The sequence below is a fragment of the Palaemon carinicauda genome, chromosome 11, assembly GCF_036898095.1.
Source record: "Palaemon carinicauda isolate YSFRI2023 chromosome 11, ASM3689809v2, whole genome shotgun sequence".
NCBI lineage: Eukaryota > Metazoa > Arthropoda > Malacostraca > Decapoda > Palaemonidae > Palaemon > Palaemon carinicauda.
In genome coordinates this window covers 107,397,327-107,418,876 of record NC_090735.1, presented here as the reverse complement: position 1 = coordinate 107,418,876, position 21,550 = coordinate 107,397,327, and the positions used below count along the sequence as shown (strand labels likewise).

The 21,550-nt window shown below is 36.4% G+C and overlaps 1 protein-coding gene across 1 annotated transcript in view; it reads left to right on the top strand.

Annotated features, from left to right (window-relative positions):
• The window catches only part of LOC137650115 (discoidin domain-containing receptor tyrosine kinase B-like), a 436,271-nt gene extending 430,344 nt beyond the window's left edge, over positions 1 to 5,927 (top strand). The window contains 2 exon segments of the mRNA XM_068383246.1: positions 3,432 to 3,629; positions 3,981 to 5,927. Of these exon segments, the coding sequence (XP_068239347.1) occupies positions 3,432 to 3,629; positions 3,981 to 4,121 (339 nt within the window). The 3' untranslated portion in view covers positions 4,122 to 5,927.
• Positions 5,928 to 21,550: the final 15,623 nt, after the last annotated feature.

The following is a 21,550-nucleotide window of genomic DNA, read 5'->3' as shown; positions in this document are numbered from 1 at the left end:
TGCGATCTCACCATAGAGATTCTGAATTGGGCAGAAGAAAATTAAGTAGTCTTATTAGCAAGGTTCATTCCCGGGAAGAGAAACGTTCTGGCCGACGGCCTCAGCAGAATGGGCCAGATAGTAGGGACAGAGTGGTCCCTCCTCCCGGAAGTAGCCAGGCTCATCATTCAGCGTTGGGGTTCCCCGGTGATGGACCTCTTTGCAACGAGACGCAATGCCCAACTCCCAGTCTACTGCTCCCCGGTGCCAGACCCGAAAGCAGCCCTGGAAGACGCTTTTCAGCACGAGTGGGACAACCTGGATGTTTACGTTTTTTCCCCCTTCACGTTGATAAGGCAAGTGCTCAACAGAGTAAGGGCCACCCGGAACCTAAAGATGACTTTGGTAGCACCCTGGTGGCCGGAGAGGGAGTGGTTCGCAGACCTAAAAGACCTAACGAGTCACCCGCCGTGGCCGCTACCCGCCAGGTCAGACCTTCTGCAACAGCCTCACTTCCTCAAGTTCCACAACAACCCACTCTCCCTTCGCCTTCACGCCTGGAGACTATCCAGCGGCTCCTGAAGAAGGAAGGTTATTCTCACTCCACGGCTAAGAGAATGTCGCTATACCTGAAGAAGTCGTCAGTGGCAATATAACAGGCAAAATGGGCCTCCTTCACAAAGTGGTGCGCTGAGAGACACATTAGACCTCTTAAGGCCTCTGTCCCAGACATAGCAGAGTTTCTGGTGTTCCTCAGAGACAAAGTAGGGATGTCAATCCCAGCCATGAAAGGAGTTCGGGCCGCCTTAGGTCAAGTCTTCCTCAGGAAGGGCATCGACCTGGGGGCCTCGAGACACATAGCGATGCTTATCAGAAGCTTCGAGCAGTCTTGCCCCCCTCAGGCGAGGAGAGTGCCCCAGTGGGACTTAGCCTTGGTCCTGAAGATGCTGTGTTGTCCTCCCTTTGAGCCCTTGAAAGATTTCATGGACAAAGACCTTTCCCTCAAGGCCGTCTTCTTGCTGGCCTTGGCGTCCGCCAAGAGAGTGGGAGAGATTCATGGTTTGTCATACGACGTCTCTCACTCAAAGGGGTGGAAAGAAGTATCCTTCAAGTTCGTACCTTCTTTTGTGGCCAAAACTCAGAACCCAGCAGTCTGGGATCCGAGGTTCGAAGGTTTCTCGATTCCTGCAATCCATAAGACAGATAATACAGAAGACTTAAAATTGTGCCCAGTGCGAACAATTAGAAAATACCTGAAAAGGACAGCGCATCTCCGACCGGAGGTCAAGAGCCTCTTCGTTTCCACGGGTATTAATAAGAAACAAGTTTTCAAAAACACCATCTCCTTCTGGTTGAGGCAGGTGATCGCCAGATCCTATAAGGAAGCTGGCATAGCAGTGCCAGGCACTCCCAGACCACATGACATCAGGGGCCTGAGCACCTCCTTAGCCTTTGAGAAGAATATGGCAGTAGGACAAATCCTACGAGCAGGTACTTGGTCGAGCCAGTCAACCTTTACTGCCCACTACCTCAAGGATTACTCAAGAAAATCCTTGGACGGGTACTCCATTGGAACAGTCATCTCCGCCCTCCAAGCGGTATAACGGTAATCCCCAGGCACATTCAAGACTAGCGACCGGTAGGCACAAGTGCGGTTCTCCTACCTCCTACTCAGTTGCTTACTTGCCTCTTCAGGGAGTACCGTCTGTTCCCAGGAATCACTCATTCTTCACGACTACACGTCGAGAAGAAACTTCTAAAGAAGATTTTCAAAAGGTGAGTTTCTAGACACTAACGTGAATTATTTGAATATTTACCCTCGCTTCCGCTCTCTGGTAGGTCTCGTTATACTGAGGCCTGTTGGCCTCCACGACCAGGTCAGTGGGTCAGAGTGGCACTCCCACCTCCTAAAGTGTGAGTCTCCTATAAGAAAGTAGTTCGAAGGTAAGTATTCGTGTTGGAACAAATCAAAGATTTTAAATAATTTTTATTTTTCCTAACATACTTGCCGAGAACTACTTTCGGGTAATGGCCCTCCCTACCTTCCCCGAGTGCCTTCTTCCCTTACTAGTATGATGCTAATGCAATAGAACTTAATGACGAACGTGACCTGGCTAACGGGCGACCTACCGTTAATCCTACCCTCGGGGCACACTGCTGGAAGGGTTGCAATGCTTCTGCACAGAGGTTGTAATATTACTACTGTGAGGTTGCAGCAGCACTTCTGGGAGGTTGCACCACCGCTGCTCAACAAAACTGTTGGGAGGGTTGCAACACCGCTGCTGAGGTTGCAACTGCTGCTCAACAATGCTGCTGAGGGGATAAACACTGCAGCTGGTAGGTTGCAACACTGCTGCCGAGAGGTTGCAAAACTCCTGCCGAGAGGTTGCAACACTGATGCTGGGAGGTTTCAACACTGGGTACAGGGAGGTTTTAGCCCTGCTGCTCAAAACCACCGATGAGAGGTTGCAGCACCGCCTCTGAGGTTGGAACACTACCGCTCAACACCAGTGCTACTCAACACTGCTGCTCAACACCTTTGTTGGGAGGTTGCAAAATTGCTGCTCTTAGGGTGCATCAACGCTGCTCGGAAATTACAATACCGCTGCTGAGGTTGCAATACTGCTGCTGTGAGGTTGTGGCAATGCTGCTGATCTGAGGTTGTAACCTCTGATGGGATGTCACAACACCACTGCTTGGAGTTCGCAACACCTCTGCTGAGAGGTTGCAACACGACTGTTCAACACCGCTGTTGGGATGTCGCAACACCGCCTCTCAGGAGTTGAAACACTACCGCTCAACAATGGAGCCGCTCAACACCGGTGCCACTCAACACTGGGCTCAAGGTTGCAACAGCACTGTTGGGAGGTTGCAACACTTTCTTGACACCATCACTGGAAGATTGGAACAGTGCCTCTCAAAAACACTGCCGGGAGCTTTCAGTATGGCTACTGTGACGTTGCAATCCTAAGATTATTTGGTGGCACGAGCCTATTAATGCTTAGAAATTAATTTGCTTCCAACTTTGTCAAATACTCATCATCATATAGAATCTAATGATATTCTTTTAAAATTTCCATATTTTTATTTATTTATTTCTCTGATAAAAGAATATGATTTTATCAAAATCATTAAATAAAAGAAAATTAATCCATTACCACATCATAAATACGGCCAAAACCCACCTTCAGTCACCATAGGCTTCAATGTGATTTATCTCATCTAATATGAAATACTGGTACACACGTTCAGATGGTCTTTTGCATCTTTATTGCTGCCTGTTCCTGTTTTGATTCTGAAAAAAAAAAATAACATTAAAAAGTAAAGTACATTATCATGCTGCCTGTTACCACTGGAAAAATGCACATTTAGAAATATTGACGATGACTAAATTTAGGTATGATTTAAACTTCCGATGTAATGGCCGCTCTAACCCTTCTGATTTAATTTAGGGAGCTTTTAGCACTAGCAGCGATGTGTGGTCTTACGGTGTCACCTTGTGGGAGATCCTGACACTTGCCCGTCGACCTCCCCACCAACACATGTCCCATGACCTTCTCTTCCATGCCCTTTTGGCCACACACAGCCAGCAGATTCAGTCACAATTACGACCGTCTTCCCCTGTTAGTGAAACATATGCTACACCTCAGGTTAGTAGAAAGCATTATTCTTGTATCTAATCTTTAAGAACAATGAGATAAAAAGGTGCTTTAATATTGACTGTAATCTAAAACTCAATATAATTTATAAATAAATAAGTTGTTGTATAGCACTAAACTTTAAAATTTTGATGTACTATACCTGCTAGTTAGTTAATTCCTTTTCTTGTAATTTGAAAGACAGGCCAGAAGTCCTAACTTTAATATATATCTGTATGATCATTAAAATCCACTTCACTGTTATCTGTTTTAGGTCGTATTACTTGAAGATTTACTACACTGAGGTTGGCTAGCAACCAAGTCAAATAAGTTTTAAAGTTTTATTGCTTTTGTTTTTTTCAGTTGGTGTTGATGGCCCCCACGTGGTGCCCACGTGAAATTCAGGATGTCATGACTGCATGTTGGCGCCCACAACCAGAACAAAGGCCTTCATTTGGCACTATTCATAGTATCCTTGAAGCCTACCTCAGTGCCCACAAGTAATATGGAGCTGGGTTTGTTCATTTTCAGTGCTACGTAGAGACTCGAAGCGATGTGCGTTCAAGTCCTTCGATATCCATCACATCATACCTCATCGCCTCATCATCCGGACTACCATCATTAATAGTCGAGAAATAACCTCATGAGGTTTTCACAGAATACCTCTTGTAAATCTTCACATATGACGTGTTGTTGTTGCCGTGTTGATATTAGTCTTCTGTCTTTCTAAGCCTGTAAAATTGAAAATGCAATAGTGAGACAGTTTAAGATGAGGAAATCATATTATACCTACACCAACTCTTCATAAAACGCACTGGACAACGCTCGAGTGATCATCTGCGCACTGGAAGGGAATTAATTTCATGCAAGGTGTGTTTACCTTGAATCTTATCATTGCTACAAGATTAATATGGAAATTGAAAATTCGTCTGGTGGAACAAAGTAAGATAAGCAAAGTATACTGGTTTTATTTTCAAAGAAATTCCTAAAGAAAGATAATCCTTTGGTGTTGGCAAATTATTTCTACTTTGTTGGTGAATCTTATAGGTAAATAAACAGAAGGATTAATAGTAATTAATCGATTTTTCAGTAAATGTTGAAAAGCAGTTCGAGCAAATTAATATGCGAGTCAGGATCCATTCTTGTGCCTAAATAACACTAAGGTATGTTGCAGTCATCATCCTTAAAACACATGTGAACCATTAAGTGTGAGAATACTTCAGTACTTGAATAGTACAGCGATTTGTAGGTAATGAACTACGTACCTGATAAAGGAGATTTAGTTTGTGGTAAACACTAGGGAACAACTGAACAAAAAAAATACAAAAGGTGTATGTTAGAATATTGATAGAAAGAAAGATTCTTACTTTCCAGCAGTCTTGTGAAAGCGTTAAATATCAAAACATACATATTTATATAGTTAAGTGTTAGAACATATCAATGTAGTACTTATGTTTAAATGTGTAATTAAATTAAACATATAATATCCTATATATTTAGTACTTAACACTATCTAGTCAAAAGGTTTATGTACCAGTCTTTACAGAGAGAGTACACAGTATTTTTCTTACTGTATTTGTGTGGTTGTTAAGATAACATAGATCATGTAAATATGAAATAATTTGTATATAAGGAGTCTTCCGTGTTAGTTGTATTTTAGATAAAACCAAACCAAACTTTCCAGTCGACCTATAAATATTTAATTTCTTTTACATACGTCGATTATGGTTTTACACAGGTGCAAATCAACAATTCAATTTGCTTTTTGTTTCAAGAACATGTTCTATAATTTATCAGTCTCAAAGATTATTCACAATTAAATATATTTGCATAATCATGGATGTCATATGTATATATTTGTGTTTATGTATGAGTAATCATAGTTTTAACTATAAAAAAGGTAAAACTGGCTTAACACATTTCACGTTAATAAGTTAAGACTTGTAAATATTTATTAGGTTATGTGGGCTTTCTTTTATAAAGCTTTTATTTTAAGGTATCTATAGTAAGGGAATAAACATTACATTTGTATGAACGTATTTATCTAAAAGTTAAAATATTCTTTTTAGCATTATGTAATTCATAGGAAAAATATAAGAGAGTTACAGAGGAATAAAGAAATTCCTGCCTCAATGCCTTTCTGTATTTGGAAATGTTCAGTAGATTGGTTCCAAATTACTTCATAAAGGTTAATTGTATACCTGGTTCCAAGAGATGTTATTTTGGGGCCAAAAGTTTTGAAAACCTGTATTGTAATTGCTTCCTTTACATCTTCCCATAAATCTTGAATTAATAAAGAAACGAGGAAAATGTCGTCCTTATTTACTCACCAAGTGGCACTTCTATTTGAAGTTTCTAAATCCTTTGGAGGAACAGAATCCCACAAACTCAACATTGCCTCCGGTTTCACCACATTTCTTCCATCTCACTGTCCAGAATTTAAACTATGCACACCAGAGTTTCAACTAGTTAGACCTCTACGCTAAATGGCTTCCTCAGCCTCAACACAGGGCCATGTGTCCAGCTTTCCTGAAATCATTAAACAATTTATTAAATTAACTCTAAATTCTGAATAATGATAGCAAAGGTTAGGGAATAGTTAATGATATCTTCCAGGGCCAAAGACAGTTCGGAATAAAATTGCAGAAATTGTTATTTACATGAGAAGTTTTTCTTGTTAGCGCTTTTCCCCTGAGGTAAATGTCTGTAATCAGTGAGAAGACGAAATGTCAGAATAATCCTACTGATTTTATTTGGTTAAGCCTATATTCATAATGTGTACTGAAATATCAAGTAATCAATGGTCCCTTTTCATAAAAAAAAAAAAAAAAATTACTTTTGTTACGGAAAAAGGAGTTAGTAATGATAATAATGATAATAATAATTATGATTGGATAATATATTTTTACCTTTGCCCTGAATGTTCGTTTTTTGGTGAGTCTCCGATTTCAAGATTTGAAAAGTCTTCCGAAATACGAATGCACTTTAAATAATAATAATAATAATAATAATAATAATTATAATAATAATAACAAACCAATGCAGTAATTACATGGAAACATAATTAAGAGATTGTTCGATACGACATTGCTCAATCGAGGAAAAACATCAGAAAAACAAACAAAAAGAGAAATTTTAGATACTCGTCAAAATAAAATTGTTGGATAAAAGTAACATGTCTGACATAATAATTATGATATAAATTTTTTCCCAACCAGTAAAGATTGAGTTTTATTATGCGTTAATTCGAGAAACCTACAAAGAAATATGCGTAAGGAAATCAGTTAAGACGTAATTCTAAGAGAATAAAGGCATGCGTAATCAATAAACAATGCAACACTAATTGGAAATTTTAGTAATGCGTCTAATATATAGAAACGACATGGGTTTGCAACTCAAACTTCGTTACCATATGAATCTAAAATTTAGATTTCCAACTTAACACTGAAACGGATATTTCTTGAAATTCCAAAATAAATTAAATTTCAAATAATTACAAAATGAAATTAGTCAAATTATGATTTTTCCCTTTTAAATCTGGAAGAGGGAATTAATCAAAATCTCCTGATCAAACTGATTTTAAAAACAAGAGTCAACTAAATTGGGAAGACAGCAAAAAAAAAAAAAAGAAAAAAGAAAAAAAAATAAATAAATAAAATAAAAAAATAAAAACAAGGAAAAAATCAAGTTTGTTAGGTTGCCTTTAATAGGCTTAGTAAACAGCTTTCACTACATCTAATTCCTGACATCGGTTTTAGTTCAAGAGTATTATGTGTACTGTAATCTCTTACTTAACAAAAAACTAATTAAACTTCCACGATCAGAAGGGATTATAAAAATATACAAGACATCAACTTTACCTTCAACTTACTATATATTCTCAATCTAATACACATTCTCTTGTATAGGCCTACCTAAGTTATGCTTGCCAAAAACTAAATGAGAAAACTCGGAAGGAGAATCCTACAAACTATACGCCCCTAAAAAAATCACACACAAATATGCAAAGCCTGAATTGAAAAGAAAAGTAAATAAAGCAATTAGATAATTGCTGATCTCCATTAAAAAAGAAATTAGAATAGACTTTATTATTATTATTTTGTTACTACTTGCTAAGCTACAACCCTAGTTGGAAAAGCAGGATGCTACAAGGCCAAGGGCTCCAACAGGGAATATAGCCCAGTGAGGAAAGGAAACAAGAAAAATAAAATATCTTAATTACAGTTACAACATTAAAATAAATATTTAAAACTATAAAAAGTTTAACAAAACAAGAGGAAGAGAGAGAAGATAGAATAATGTGTCCGAGTGTACCCTCAAGCAAGAGAACTCTAACCCAAGACAATGGAAGACCATGGTACAGAGGCTATGGCACCACCTAAGACTAGAGAATAATGGTTTGATTCTGGAGTGTCCTTCTCCTAGAAGAGCTGCTTACCATAGCTAAAGAGTCTCCTCTACCCTTACCAAGAGAAGAGTGGCCACTGAACAATTACATTGCAGTAGTTACCCGCTTGGGTGAAGAAGAATTGTTTTATAATCATAGAGTTGTCAGGTGTAAAATGGCAGAGGAGAATCTGTAAAGAAGAGGCCAGACTATTCGGTGTATGTGTAGGCAAAGGGAAAATATACCGTAAGCAGAAAGAAGGATCCAATGTAGTACTGTCTGGCCAGTCAAAAAAAAACATAACTCTCTAGCGGTAGTATCTCAACGGGTGGCTGGTGCCCTGGCCAACGTACTACCTAGGTGAAGAGGCTGCGTTATAATGGCAAAAACTCGCCAACAAATTATAAACTAGAAAATATGGCAATGAAAAAGAACTTTTATTTAATTTTGACGATAATGAATTATAAACCTAAAATTTACGACTACTAAAGAAATAAGAGCAGGCATGGTCGGCCTGCCTCCCTCGACGTGTTTCAAGTTACCCCCAGTTTCAAGCTAACCCCCGGTAACTTGAACCCGGTTTCAGATTACCGGGGAGGTAGTTTGAAACCGGCTTGCCCCCAGTTTCAAGCTAACCCCCGGTAACTTGAACCCGGTTTCAGATTACCGGGGAGGTAGTTTGAAACCGGTTTCAAGCTACCCCCCTTTGTTTTCAAGTTACCCCCCCCCCCCTCATCGGAATAGAAAATAATTTATATGACAGTGCACATATGCATCATGCCTTTATTGCTGACTTCGCAGTGGTAGAATAAAAGAGTTTATTTTCGTATATAAGACAAAATACTTTAAAGGCCTATTAGTGAAATATATCACACGTTAGAAGCCACAGACTCTGTCACTCAAGTTTTGGTGATAACGGCTAAGTAGAGAATTTTAGTAGTGCTCGTGTGATTATCGAAATTTTTTTCATTTTATCATCTCGGCTAGATTCAATTAATTTGCTTCAGGTGCCAGAGCTTTACACGGCAATATGCCAGGAGAAATTGACAAAAAAATCCACAACGAGATGTGTACTTTGTCTCTATAGTCTTTCACATTTAGGAAGATGTACATAGAGACAAAAACACACCTTGCTATAATTCCAACATTGTTTCGAAAATAGAGAAAAGGATGCCATTTGATGTTATAATGAATATCATTACTTTAAATGTTAAACTTTAATTATATAAAAACTCAACTTCTAATTGTTTTACTTTTGTAACATTATTCAGTCGTACTATAAAGAAACGTGACACAAAATTGCCACTTTTCCGATATAGTTTCTCAGGTCAGCGATGGACATTCATTAATAGGCTTACGTCTGAAAGTATCCCTTGCGAGCAGGTACTGGCAGGAACCACCTACGACGAAAGTAGCTTGCTACTTGAGTTCCACACCCAGATGTAGGAGAGAGAGAGAGAGAGAGAGAGAGAGAGAGAGAGAGAGAGGAGAGGAGAGAGAGAGAGAGAGAGAGAGAGAGAGAGAAATTACAAACACTATAACAGAGATGCCTCAAAGATTATAACCAGTCATGGGAGACTAGGAGACATACAAAAACATCATAAATTTTTTGTATGCCAGAATGGAAGGTCAACCATCCCCATACAGAACAACAGTAGGCTACTTACTTGTCAAGCACGAGAGATTGTTTATAATGTTTCGAAATATTTTTCTTCATAAAAACAGAAAGGAGATCCTGTTACTGAGGTTTCTAAAGCATTTTTTTCGCATAGCAGAAGCAACCAATTTAAGCAAAACTACTATCAAAGTCAAATTAACAGTAACGAAATTTTGAACAATGGTTCCGTAAGCCGTTGCTACCGAATATATTCCAATCCTCTATACTTGTAATGATAGCGCATCTTATCATAGATCAAAATTATATAAACCTGCAACAGTATCAAACAACAAGGGACAAATAGAATAATGGCTCATCAAAAAAGCGTATCACCAAGAGACTATGTTAGAATGTCAACTTTTGGAAATGGTCAAGGATGTTCCCTAAATATTGATACCGCTTACAAGATTGCTAAAATTTGCAATTGAAAATGGTCACAGAGTTATTCGTGTTCCTCCATACTTTTGCAAATATAATCCAGTGCGACAGATTTTACCACAATTGAAGCTCTATGAATAAAAAAGGAAAAAAAAAAAAGAAAAATTTTAGATTTAAGGGTAAGCCTATACTTTTAAAAGCAGCATTGCATTCCGTGACAAAAGAAAATTACGCAAATACCGCAAAACACGCCCAAAAAAATACAGGAGGACTATGCAAAGCAAAATGTGGTCATCGATAAATATATTGATTCTTTAGTAAGAAGTCTTAAGTCCTCTGATGAGGAATCTTCTTTAAAACTGTTACAATTTCATCTATATCAATAAGAAGTTCTGGTGTATGTCGAAAGACTAATTTCAAAATGAAAGTTAGATGTATGAAATTGTATGCTTTCTCCATTATTATTATTGTAATTGTTATTGTTATTTGTATTGTTATTGTTATTGTTATTCACCAAGCTTTAACCCAACTGGGAAGGGAAACAAATACGGAAAAAGAAATAAAAGAAGGACATATATATAAAATACAAAAATAACAAGAAGGCACATGGGTATTGTATCAATAGAAAATTTTTAGAAACAAATTTTAACAAGAAAATATAACGAGCGTGTTAACCTGCCAACAAAAATAATAAAATAACTATTGTAAGAGACATTATGACCAAAGAAAACAAAGTTACATTTCGGTTGTGGCCTTCAAAGAAGATAATTTTTTTTAATGGGTGATCGATTCCCCAAAGGAGATTACTACAAGAATTTAGTGAGGTGATAAAGTATAATACGGAGTTGGAAATATGGCACCTTATTTAGATACACCTCGACCTTCGTAAATCTAACAGAGTATATTCTTCTAAGATTGGATCTCTCGTTTTCCGAAGCCTCCTGTGGATACTAGGCGTTCATTACGTAGCCAAGGATATCGAGGTTGTCCGATTTCCGTTCAGCAGCCATTTTGACGACTATTTGGCCAAGTGATGCTGTGATCAGATTAACCTGGATTTATATACACCCCAACACAACAGAGATCAATGGTTTACTACCACGTACAAGATAACCAGATAAAACACAAAAAACAAAGGGGGTTTGATTTGCAGTCCAGGACAAGAAATTGTCATTGTGACTATCGTCCTCTTTGTGGTCACCCCGATGAATTAATGAACGCTTGACTTATGTGCATAGTATTATACCAAGGTCTGTCTATAGACCTTGTATTATACAACATGCAAATTTACACACGGAGTGTGTCTTCATTTCGTTTTGGAAAAAATAACACATAAATGATGGCCGCATTGAGAGTGCTTTCATCACTGTACTAGTATGATAATAGCAAATAAGAACCAAATAATAAATGGATAAAGGCGTAACATCAATAGATTATATCAGTAGATGAAACCGGGCAGGTATATATATATATATATATATATATATATATATATATATATATATATATATATATATATATATATATATATATATGTGTGTGTGTGTGTGTGTGTGTGTGTGTGTGTGTGTGTGTAACCCAATAATTTTGTATTAGGGCCTGATTAAAAGCAATGGATTAATATTTGTGAATAATGAGATACTGCGCAAAAACGAGGGGGTAGCTTGAAACCGGGGGGGGGGGGGGCTTAAAACCGGTTTCAAATTACCCCTCGAGGGTAGCTTAAACCTGGTTTCAAGTTACCCCCCGGTATCCTGAAACCGGTTTCAAACTACCGGTGGGTAACATTTGGAGGGGGTAATTTGAAACCGCTACACCGGGACTCTTTAGGTTATTGCAACCATATTTATTTATAACGGTAATTAACATTATTATCATTAGGGAATAATGAAAGATATCCCAGTTTTACGTAAAATTTCATAGTAAGACAAATAAAACAAGGAAACATTGTAAATATATATATATATATATATATATATATATATATATATATTTGACAAGTAATTTATTTATTTTTTTTTATTTATTTTTTTTTTTTTGCAAAAGTGAATATAGTAAAATGTGGCCCCAGTTGAATGATTGGCCATGCCTGAAATAGGGTATCCAAATACTGATTTTCATGAATGTAACTCTTATAGTCTACGGATAATGAACTTCTAAGTTTACACATGATGGTATGAATCTATAGCAACGATGTTGGTCATCGTTGCTCTGGGAATTCTAAAAACACATTAAGAGTAATTGTAATCTTATAGAACCCATAAGGTGATCTTAAAGAAATTCATATTCAACGACTAGATACACATACGCCAATGAGCCTTATGTACCCGACATCTGTTTTGCATACTATGGAAGCCACAACCAGTGCGTGTCGTCGTAATATTTCATTTACCTGTATGGGAATATGCAATTGGGGATATCGCGAGTACAGTTTTAAGTATTTCACGTTTTAGTTGTTAGATTGATATGGTTACAATTTAAAAGATGATGTTGGTTCCGTTTTCTTTGATTAGATACTCCACAGTATAGAAGCACAGAAATTGAGAATTAACAAAAAAAAAAAAAAAAAAAAAAAAAAAAAAAAAAAAAAAAAAAAAAAAAAAAAAAAAAAAAATTGAAAAGCAAAGGCAGATTAAAGGCCAATTAAAGCATTAAAGAACACAGAAACATGTATTCCTTTATTTTCAAGGAAGCAGAACCCTTTGCATCTTCCCATATAAAGACAAAAGGGTATAAATGTCAGACACGATATTCGAGTCAGGAAAGAGGAAGAGGAGGACCAGAGGAAACAGGGGATCGAGTGTAATGAAAACGCTCTTCGAAGAATTGTTTAAAAAATGAGAACCAAAAAAGGGGGGGCGATGCCACTTAAAGGGAAAGTAAATTTCTTTTATAGCATATTTCCTGACAAACCACGTGTTGTCCACCTATCTATATTAACCTTTTATTAGAATGATTAGATCAAGGCCAATATAGAGGAGGTCAGGCGGTGAGGAGATTTACAGTGACTCACCTCTCTCAGCGGGCCTCAAATCACCGCCAGGCGATCAAAACAAACCACGATCTTGTCTTTCGGGCCTCATCTCTGGGCAGATGAGGCCCGCTAATTTGCCTCGGGCATTTCTCACCGCCCGACCCTTGGAGGAAAAATGAGCCCGACCTCCTCTATATTGGCCTTGGATTAGATGTATGAAATTGCACTATTGTATACAGGCTGGTGCTGGGGCCCATGGGCCATTTGGCACTCAAATGCAACTAGGAGAAAAACCTGCAATTACAATGAAGTAAAGCTTGTTAGGCAGTAAAATGGAAGAAATGACCGGAAAATGGAGATACAGGTAAATTAGACATAAAGGAAGTGCAGATAGGGTCCGATGGAAGATGCAGAAACACTGAAGTAATGCCTACAGTAACCACTTACGGAGATTTGTTAGTGTGACTGCTAGGATGAGATATTTCTATTAAAGGAACCACTTTCCTAATCAATAAAATAAAAGTTATCCTAGACTGTTAATCAAAAGCTCAAAACTGACTTGATGACTCAAAAACAGCAGGTGTCACTATCAGTAAGCAATTGTAATAATTTTGACAAATTAAGAGTATCTAAAGCCTTTCGAGGGAACATTGCCCATATGGTGATATATTCTAACACATACCATTAAATATAAAATATGTGTTCAACAAAAACCAGTTTCAGTTGTCAGTTTTGTAGAACACTAAATAGGGTCACCAGTGACACTGGTGGATTGGGAATCAATAGAGGGAATACAATTTCCAAAGTCTTCAAGGGAAGATACAATTTTCAGAAGATCAAATGGTTATTACATGTAAAAGGAAGATCGTGAACACTGGTTTGTGTTATAGGTGAAATGTAACGAATTTGAGGTAGAATTGACCCAACTCAAATGTGGTGTATGGAGAAAAAAAAAAAAAAAAAAAAAAAAAAAAAAAACACGAAATTAGAAAGCAGAGTAAAGGTACACCTTACTTCATGGTCAAGGTAATTTTAACAGGATACAGTAAAAGTAAAACCACATTCTACTATAATATTTCGATAAGAAAACAAATAAAAAAGGTTAGATGAATTAATTTTCATTGACCAGATGTTACTAAGAACAATGAATTTGTTTCAGCTTTTGACCAATTAACATGCCTGGCAAGAACATAAAAGTTATTCCTATAAGAATATTAGTACGAGGGCTTATGAAATTGTGAAACAGAGAGAGAGAGAGAGAGAGAGAGAGAGAGAGAGAGAGAGAGAGAGAGAGAGAGAGAACAATACTCCTATGAATTAATGTAACCAAACACGAGGGCTTATGAAATTGTGAAACACAGAGAGAGAGAGAGAGAGAGAGAGAGAGAGAGAGAGAGAGAGAGAGAGAGAGAGAGAGACAATACTCCTATGAATTAATGTAACCAAACATGAGGGCTTATGAAATCGTGAAACAGAGAGAGAGAGAGAGAGAGAGAGAGAGAGAGAGAGAGAGAGAGAGAGAGAACAATACTCCTATGAATTAATGTACCCAAACACGAGGGCTTATGAAATTGTGAAACAGAGAGAGAGAGAGAGAGAGAGAGAGAGAGAGAGAGAGAGAGAGAGAGAGAGAGAGAGAGAGAGAGAGAGAGAGAGAGACAATAGTACTTTGAATTAATGTAACCAAACACCAAAGATAAAATCACACTAATTCTTGCGCGCAAAATCATTGTCCAACAAATTTTACTTTCCTGTATAGGTCAGTTCATGAAGAAAAGACGTTGAAAATAGTGCATCGTGGTCATTGTAAACAAAATTTGATAGTTAATTCCTACAGTATCAGAATATAATTTATTTCGATTTTCTCTTGTAACATACGAAAAAATGTACATGAATTCCATGATTATAGTAGGACAGTCTATGAATTAATGTGAAAATGTGCAAAATAACAACGTGTAAAGGCACCAAACATTTTCGCAAATTAACATTAAGCCTACAAAAGGCTCCAGAATACACTAATAAATAAACTAAAATAAAACTAATGAAAAACATGAAAATACCAAAGGAAAATAAAATAAAAATAACTTGGATACAAGATCATTAACAGTCACATCCATGAAGTAACTCAAAGATCTTTCATATATGTAGAGTTGATTGAATTAAATAGAAACCTTTGGCACTGGCTGACCAGTGCAACGCTTCTCCGGGAGAGTCAATACAGACTCAAGTTGCAATGTTTTGAGAAAATTGCTGTCAATTTAAGAGGGAATCGCGTATCAAATTCGGGCAGTCTTCTCACGCGTTGCAAGTTTATTCCGCTATAGTTTTTTTTCCTTTATTTGTTTGCAAATAAATATCGTGAATTATCAATGAACACAGACTGAAAAAAATCGAGCCCATCTTAGATGATGATGGCCGGATTTGGCTATGGATAGAAAGAATTTAAGACCGGATTGTAAGAAAAAAGTTTTGCAAGAGTAATTAAAACATTGAAATTTGAGTGAAATACTACTACTACAAAACGCACTAAACAATCCTTTAACTTACAAATCAGCGAAGTTTGAGAAAGATTGTTTATAATAATTTTGGAAATGAATAAAGCGTCCAAATATCTTTTCCTGTTGCGTAGTATCAAATTATTTTGTATGCAGATACATTCCAAGAGCTCTAAGTATTTAAATTAATAGAAATACAATACAATTTACATAGACAATTCCAAGTCGATGGGCTTGGAATAACAGCTAGTTTAGGTACCGGGGAAAATTGCCAATTCTGACGAAAAATTGCAACTTGTAAACGCACCTTTAGGCTGATGCCTCACAGTTAAATCTTCAATAGATTTTTTTTTCCTTTCACCATGTCTGAATAAAAAGGAATTATGTGAATTTTCCAGAATTTCTATATGCAATGGAAGTAGCAAAAAAAAAAAAAAAAAAAAAAAAATTGTTTCCAATCTCTATAGCCTATGCACTAGTAGCATAAAAAAGACAATGTTAAAGAGGACTTACTCTCACGAATTACCAAAACCTATCATAAAACAAATTCCGGGCATTGCATTTGGTTATTCATGAAAGTAACATTACGTTACTTTGCTAAATACTCCACAAAAATAAAAAGAATATATTAGTCAGGCTATCATTTTCTACCTATATGGCGAATTGTGCCTTTTCTAAGATTATCCATAATTTATTTTTATTTTATTTTATTTTTTTTTTCTTAACAAAGCCCATTGCAGACATAAATGAACACCTCAAGTTTTTAAGCGTCGTAAATTTCAATTAAACTAGTTAGATATGCAGTTTTGAGGTTTTTTCAAGAAATTTAGTTATTATTTCGGAATTCGTTTGCAAAATGAATATGTTTAACTCGGTCGAATAGAGTTAAAAATGGAAGAGTACCTCCGCTTTTAAAGAAAATTATTAGTCACTGATGAACAATGTCAATGGTACTGAGTGTTTGGCTATTAGTAACACTTCAAGACGCAGAAATATTCATTGTTAATGTTTATGTGCATGCAGATTCTTTGGCTACTGAGGATCTAACTGATGGCATTTATTCTAACGATTGTTTATTACTCAGTGATTTAAGCACTAGACATATTAATCTAGGTAGTTGCTCAAGAAATCACAAGGGAATTATTTTACAGAGATTTTTAGATTTGGTTGAAGATGCGTTTGTACTTTGTAATAGTGAAGCAACACATGTTAGAGGAGGCACGCTTGATTATGCAATCCTTTTCAATATGTCTAGAGTACAGACAGATTTCTCTATCGCAACCATTTTATCAAGTGATCATTTAACTCTAAGAATTAGTGTTCATTAAGAAAAGATTCCATTTATCAACAATAGAAAGCAATATGTACTACCTGATAGGCAGAAATATAATTTAGTAGAAAAAGTAAGTGACCGGTACAAAGGATACAAACTGTTAGGAATTGAAGATGACAATGATTTCCTTGAAGACCTGTTAGCAGTAATAGGATCTATACTTCACAAACAACAGAAAAAAAAATAGTTCTGCTAGTAATCAGAAATCTCGGTATCATAGCGATAAAATAGTGAAAGGCTGGAACAAGTTGTTACGAAAATGTCATAGGGAATGGGCTAAGGACCGTAATAATATGCAAAACGGGGAAACGATGATTACCGTGGCTGAGCATGCTACAGAGAAGAGGCGAAAGGTTAGAAGAGAGTATTGGGAAGGTTTTTTTACGGGACATCTCCTTTTCAGAATCATTAAGCCAAATCTGGAATAGTGTCAATAAGGTAAGGGGAGTTGAAAGAAAGACTAATGCACATCCTGATGGTATAGAAAAATCGGAGGTATTAGCCGCCAAATGGTCGTCTGCGTCGAGTTTAGATTCCCTCCCTTGAAATATACAGGAAAGAGAACATATGTAGATTCCGGCTTAGGCCTTTACGTGAGGTCAAATTTTGGTAATGATGTTGGTATTCCAATGTTAAAGTCTGTATATCTTGCCATAATTAGAAGTATCATAGACTACACAGCTCCAGTCGTATGTTGTTATACAGATAAAGATCTTTGGCCCTTGGAATTGTTGCAAAATGAAGTTATAAGAGTAATATTAGGTTGCCCTAGAACCTCAAGGATTGAAATAATGCGAATGGAGCTGAATTTTCCAAGTGTCGCTCAAAGAGTAAGAGAGTTAACAGTCTCCTAAACTATAAGAGTGATTAGACAAAATGATCTGACAGGTGTTCCAGGATTCTTCAGACTGAATGAATATTCACGAAAACTTTATAAAATGTTGAATGACTATGATGTTTTTTATTTCTGTGTACCTCTGCCTAATTCACGTTCAGTAAAAACTTGGATTGCTGAGAAAGTAGATGAAGCATAGAACAACTTGATTTTAGAAAACGGGACAACAATCCCTATGAACTTAAACAAATGTTTTTGGAGAAGATGTCAAGTACCCAATGAATATTGTGATGGTTCTGTCACCGGATGTCGAGCTGGTCTTGGTGTTATAATTAGAGTATATTTAGAATTTGGTATTAGCACAGAGGGGAGAATATCTAAATGTATTGGTGATCACAGCTCCTCTACCACTGCTAATCTGTTTGCTATAAACGAGTGTTTAAAATTTGGAATAAATAAGGAAAAGGGGATAATAGGGTTTATTGGCAGTGTGCTCTTTTGGCTTTAACTGGTAAAGTACCTTCTGATGATGAAATAGTTACCAAATGTAAAGATTACATTTCTATTGTAAAAGCGTCAGTCAACAGCGTAAAATTCGTGTGGATTCCCTCACATTGTGGTATATATTTCAATTATGTTGCTGATGAATTAGTAGGGGTGTAATAAAGAATCTATAGATTATGCCTCTCTAATTAGTATGAGGAAAATAAAGTCACACATGGCAAGAATACGGAAGGAAGGAACATTGCGAAGTCTAGAGCAATCATGAGTAATGGCAGTAGTAGTATATCTCATCATGATTATATTAGTAACAATACATGTTTTACTTATGGAAAGTCTTCAGTTATATAAGAGTGGAGAGGGTATCCTTTGTAAATTTTGTGACGCTTCTAATTCACACACACTGCACCATTACATTAAGGAATGTAGGACTAGGTTTATGCATTGAATCCAGCACACTTCCGGGACTTCATCTCCCATGAACGTATGTGTTTTTCATCTACTCTTAGTTCATACTACAGGTAGGCTTGCGAGCAAATGGCCTCAGGAAAAATGTTGCTGCTTCGGTTGCTACCTTCTCTCTTATTGTCCCACTATTATGAGGCTGCTCACGAGTCGACTTAGCTTGAATAGGAACTACGCTAGTTGGACAATCTCCCGAAGCAAATCGGATCTCGGATGTGTTCTTTGGCAGAATTAATGAATATTACTAATTATTGTTTTGAGCAAATGGTAGGTTTTTCAATAATAATAATTTGTACCAGGATATTTAACGAAAGTTTGAAAATATTAGAGGTGGTAGATTGCCCAGGCCAACAGCCACCCGTTGAGATACTACCGCTAGAGAGTTATGGAGTCCTTTGACAGGACAGGCAGTACTACATTGGATTTTTCTCTCTAGTTACGGTTCACTTTCCCTTTGCCTACACATACACCAAATAGTCTGGTCTATTCTTTACAGATTCTCCTCTGTCCCCTTACTCCTAACAACACTGAGATTACCAAACAATTCTTCTTTACCTAAGGGGTTAAGTACTCCGCTGTAATTGTTCAGTGGCACTTTCTTCTCGGTAAGGGTAGAGGAGACACTGTAGCTATGGTAAGTAGCTCTTCTAGGAGGAGACACTGTAGCTATGGTAAGTAGCTCTTCTAGGAGGACACACCAAAATTAAACAATTTTTCTCTAGTCTTGGGTAGTACCATAGCCTCTGCACCATGGTCTTCCACTGACTTGGGTTAGAATTCTCTTGCTTGAGGGTACACTCGGGCACACTATTCTGTCTAATTTCTCTTCATCTTGTTCTGTTAACTTTTTATAGTTTGTATAGGAAATATTTATTTTAATGTTACTGTTCTTAAAATATTTCCTTTTTCCTTTTTTCCTTTCATCACTGGGCTATTTTCCCTGCTGGAGCCCTTGTGCTTATAGCGTCCTGCTTTTCCAAATAGGGTTGTAGCTTATCAGGTAATAATAATAATAATAATAATAATAATAATAATAATAATAATAATAATAATAATAATAATATAAGGTATTGAAAGTGATAACTTACTTTATTACTGTTTTTATTTGTAGTATGAAAAATTTCTAATTTGTAATTTGATATGAAAAGAAAGTTCTTTTTTCTCTGTACATTATAAAAAATACCTCATCCTATGTGAAAAGTGTATAAAATCATTTTATTGAAATAGAAATTTGGTTATTTCAAACATGTTAACTCCATTTGAAGTGTCAATGTTATTAATCATAAGACATGTATTTATTTTAATCTATTTCTACTGAAACTTGGGGACTTTACTGGAATGTTTCATGAAAATTATAATTATGATTAAGAATAACGTTAATTCAGTCCTGTGATATAATCATATAAGGTATCAGTTTATTTACTTTGTGTAAATTCGAAATTATTTATGTTGAAGGTTTTTACATTTGTAAAAACTAGTTGTAAGGAAATGTATTTTTTGGTTTATGTGAATTATTACTGGGTTTTACATTTGTACTTAGCTTTTTTTCATTTATGTGAATTAAAGATAGAGTTGGCTGTCTAGCAAAATTTGACCACTTTTTGTCAATAAATTGTTTGGATTTGAATTTGAGTTTATGGGTAGGGCCATATGCCCAGCGCTGTGGTCGAGAAGGAAATGCAGTGTAGATTTACAAAATGGGTAAAAAACCGTGCAGTATTACTTGAAAAGAGGTTGGGCATCAATATGGAAGAAAGGAAGCAGGGATGACTCATAGAAGACCAAAAAGGGAGCCCAGAGAGGAGCTGAAGAGCCATGATAAAGACCCTCTAGTAATGCCAACAGTGAAGTGCGTGAGGGCTATCGACAGCATATTATTATTATTATTACTATCCAAGCTACAACCCTAGTTGGAAAAGCAAGATGCTATAAGCCCAGGGGCTCCAACAGGGAAAAATAGCCCAGTGAGGAAAGGAAATAAGGAAATAAATAAATGAAGAACAAATTAACAATAAATCATTCTAAAAACAGTAACAACGTCAAAACAGACATGTCATATATAAACTATTAACAATAATGCTATTAAAGATGCAGTGGTCTTGAAATAATTAAATATAAATTTTTTGTAAACACTAGAGTTTTTTCTTCACTATTAAGCACTGGAAAAAGGCCAAAATACATACCTAACCCGGAAAAATGATACGGATGTGTCAGGAATAATGTCAGGATCATCAGAAAAGCCCAGTTGATTGGAACCTGGGAATCAATTTTAGGGGACTGGGAGAGAGGTATACTGTATATAGACGAGAGGACAAAATGTAGATATGGCCAAATCACTAAATTTTAGACATCTTATTCTAAAACTAATTAGATAAGAAAATTTTCTTAAAATTTATAAGGTATAAGAGACTTGGATATGAAATGGTAAAAGAGCTTATATTTACCATATTTTTGTATTATAGACTATTCATCCATCATCATAATCTTCTCCTACGACTATCAACGCAAAGGGCCTCAATTAGAAAGGGTATTCAATGGCTAAATACATCAAAGGATAGCCAGTTCCTTGTGATGCGCAGTGCCTATCTATGGTAGGTTTACACTTGCACTTTTGTGTTAGCACAGTTACATTGTGGGTTCGCAAGAAACCGCCAATAAAACGAAGGTGTGAGCCAAAATGACCGTTACTGAGCGGCGTTGCGCCAACCCGTTCGATGTGTGACGAGTATGTTACAGGGTGTTGTTGCGATAACACTGCAGTGACTTGCGAAGTGTTTCAGCCTTGGCGCGGTTTTATGGTGCGGGTTCATGATGACTTATATATATATATATATATATATATATATATATATATATATATATATATATATATATATATATATATATATATATATATATATACATATAT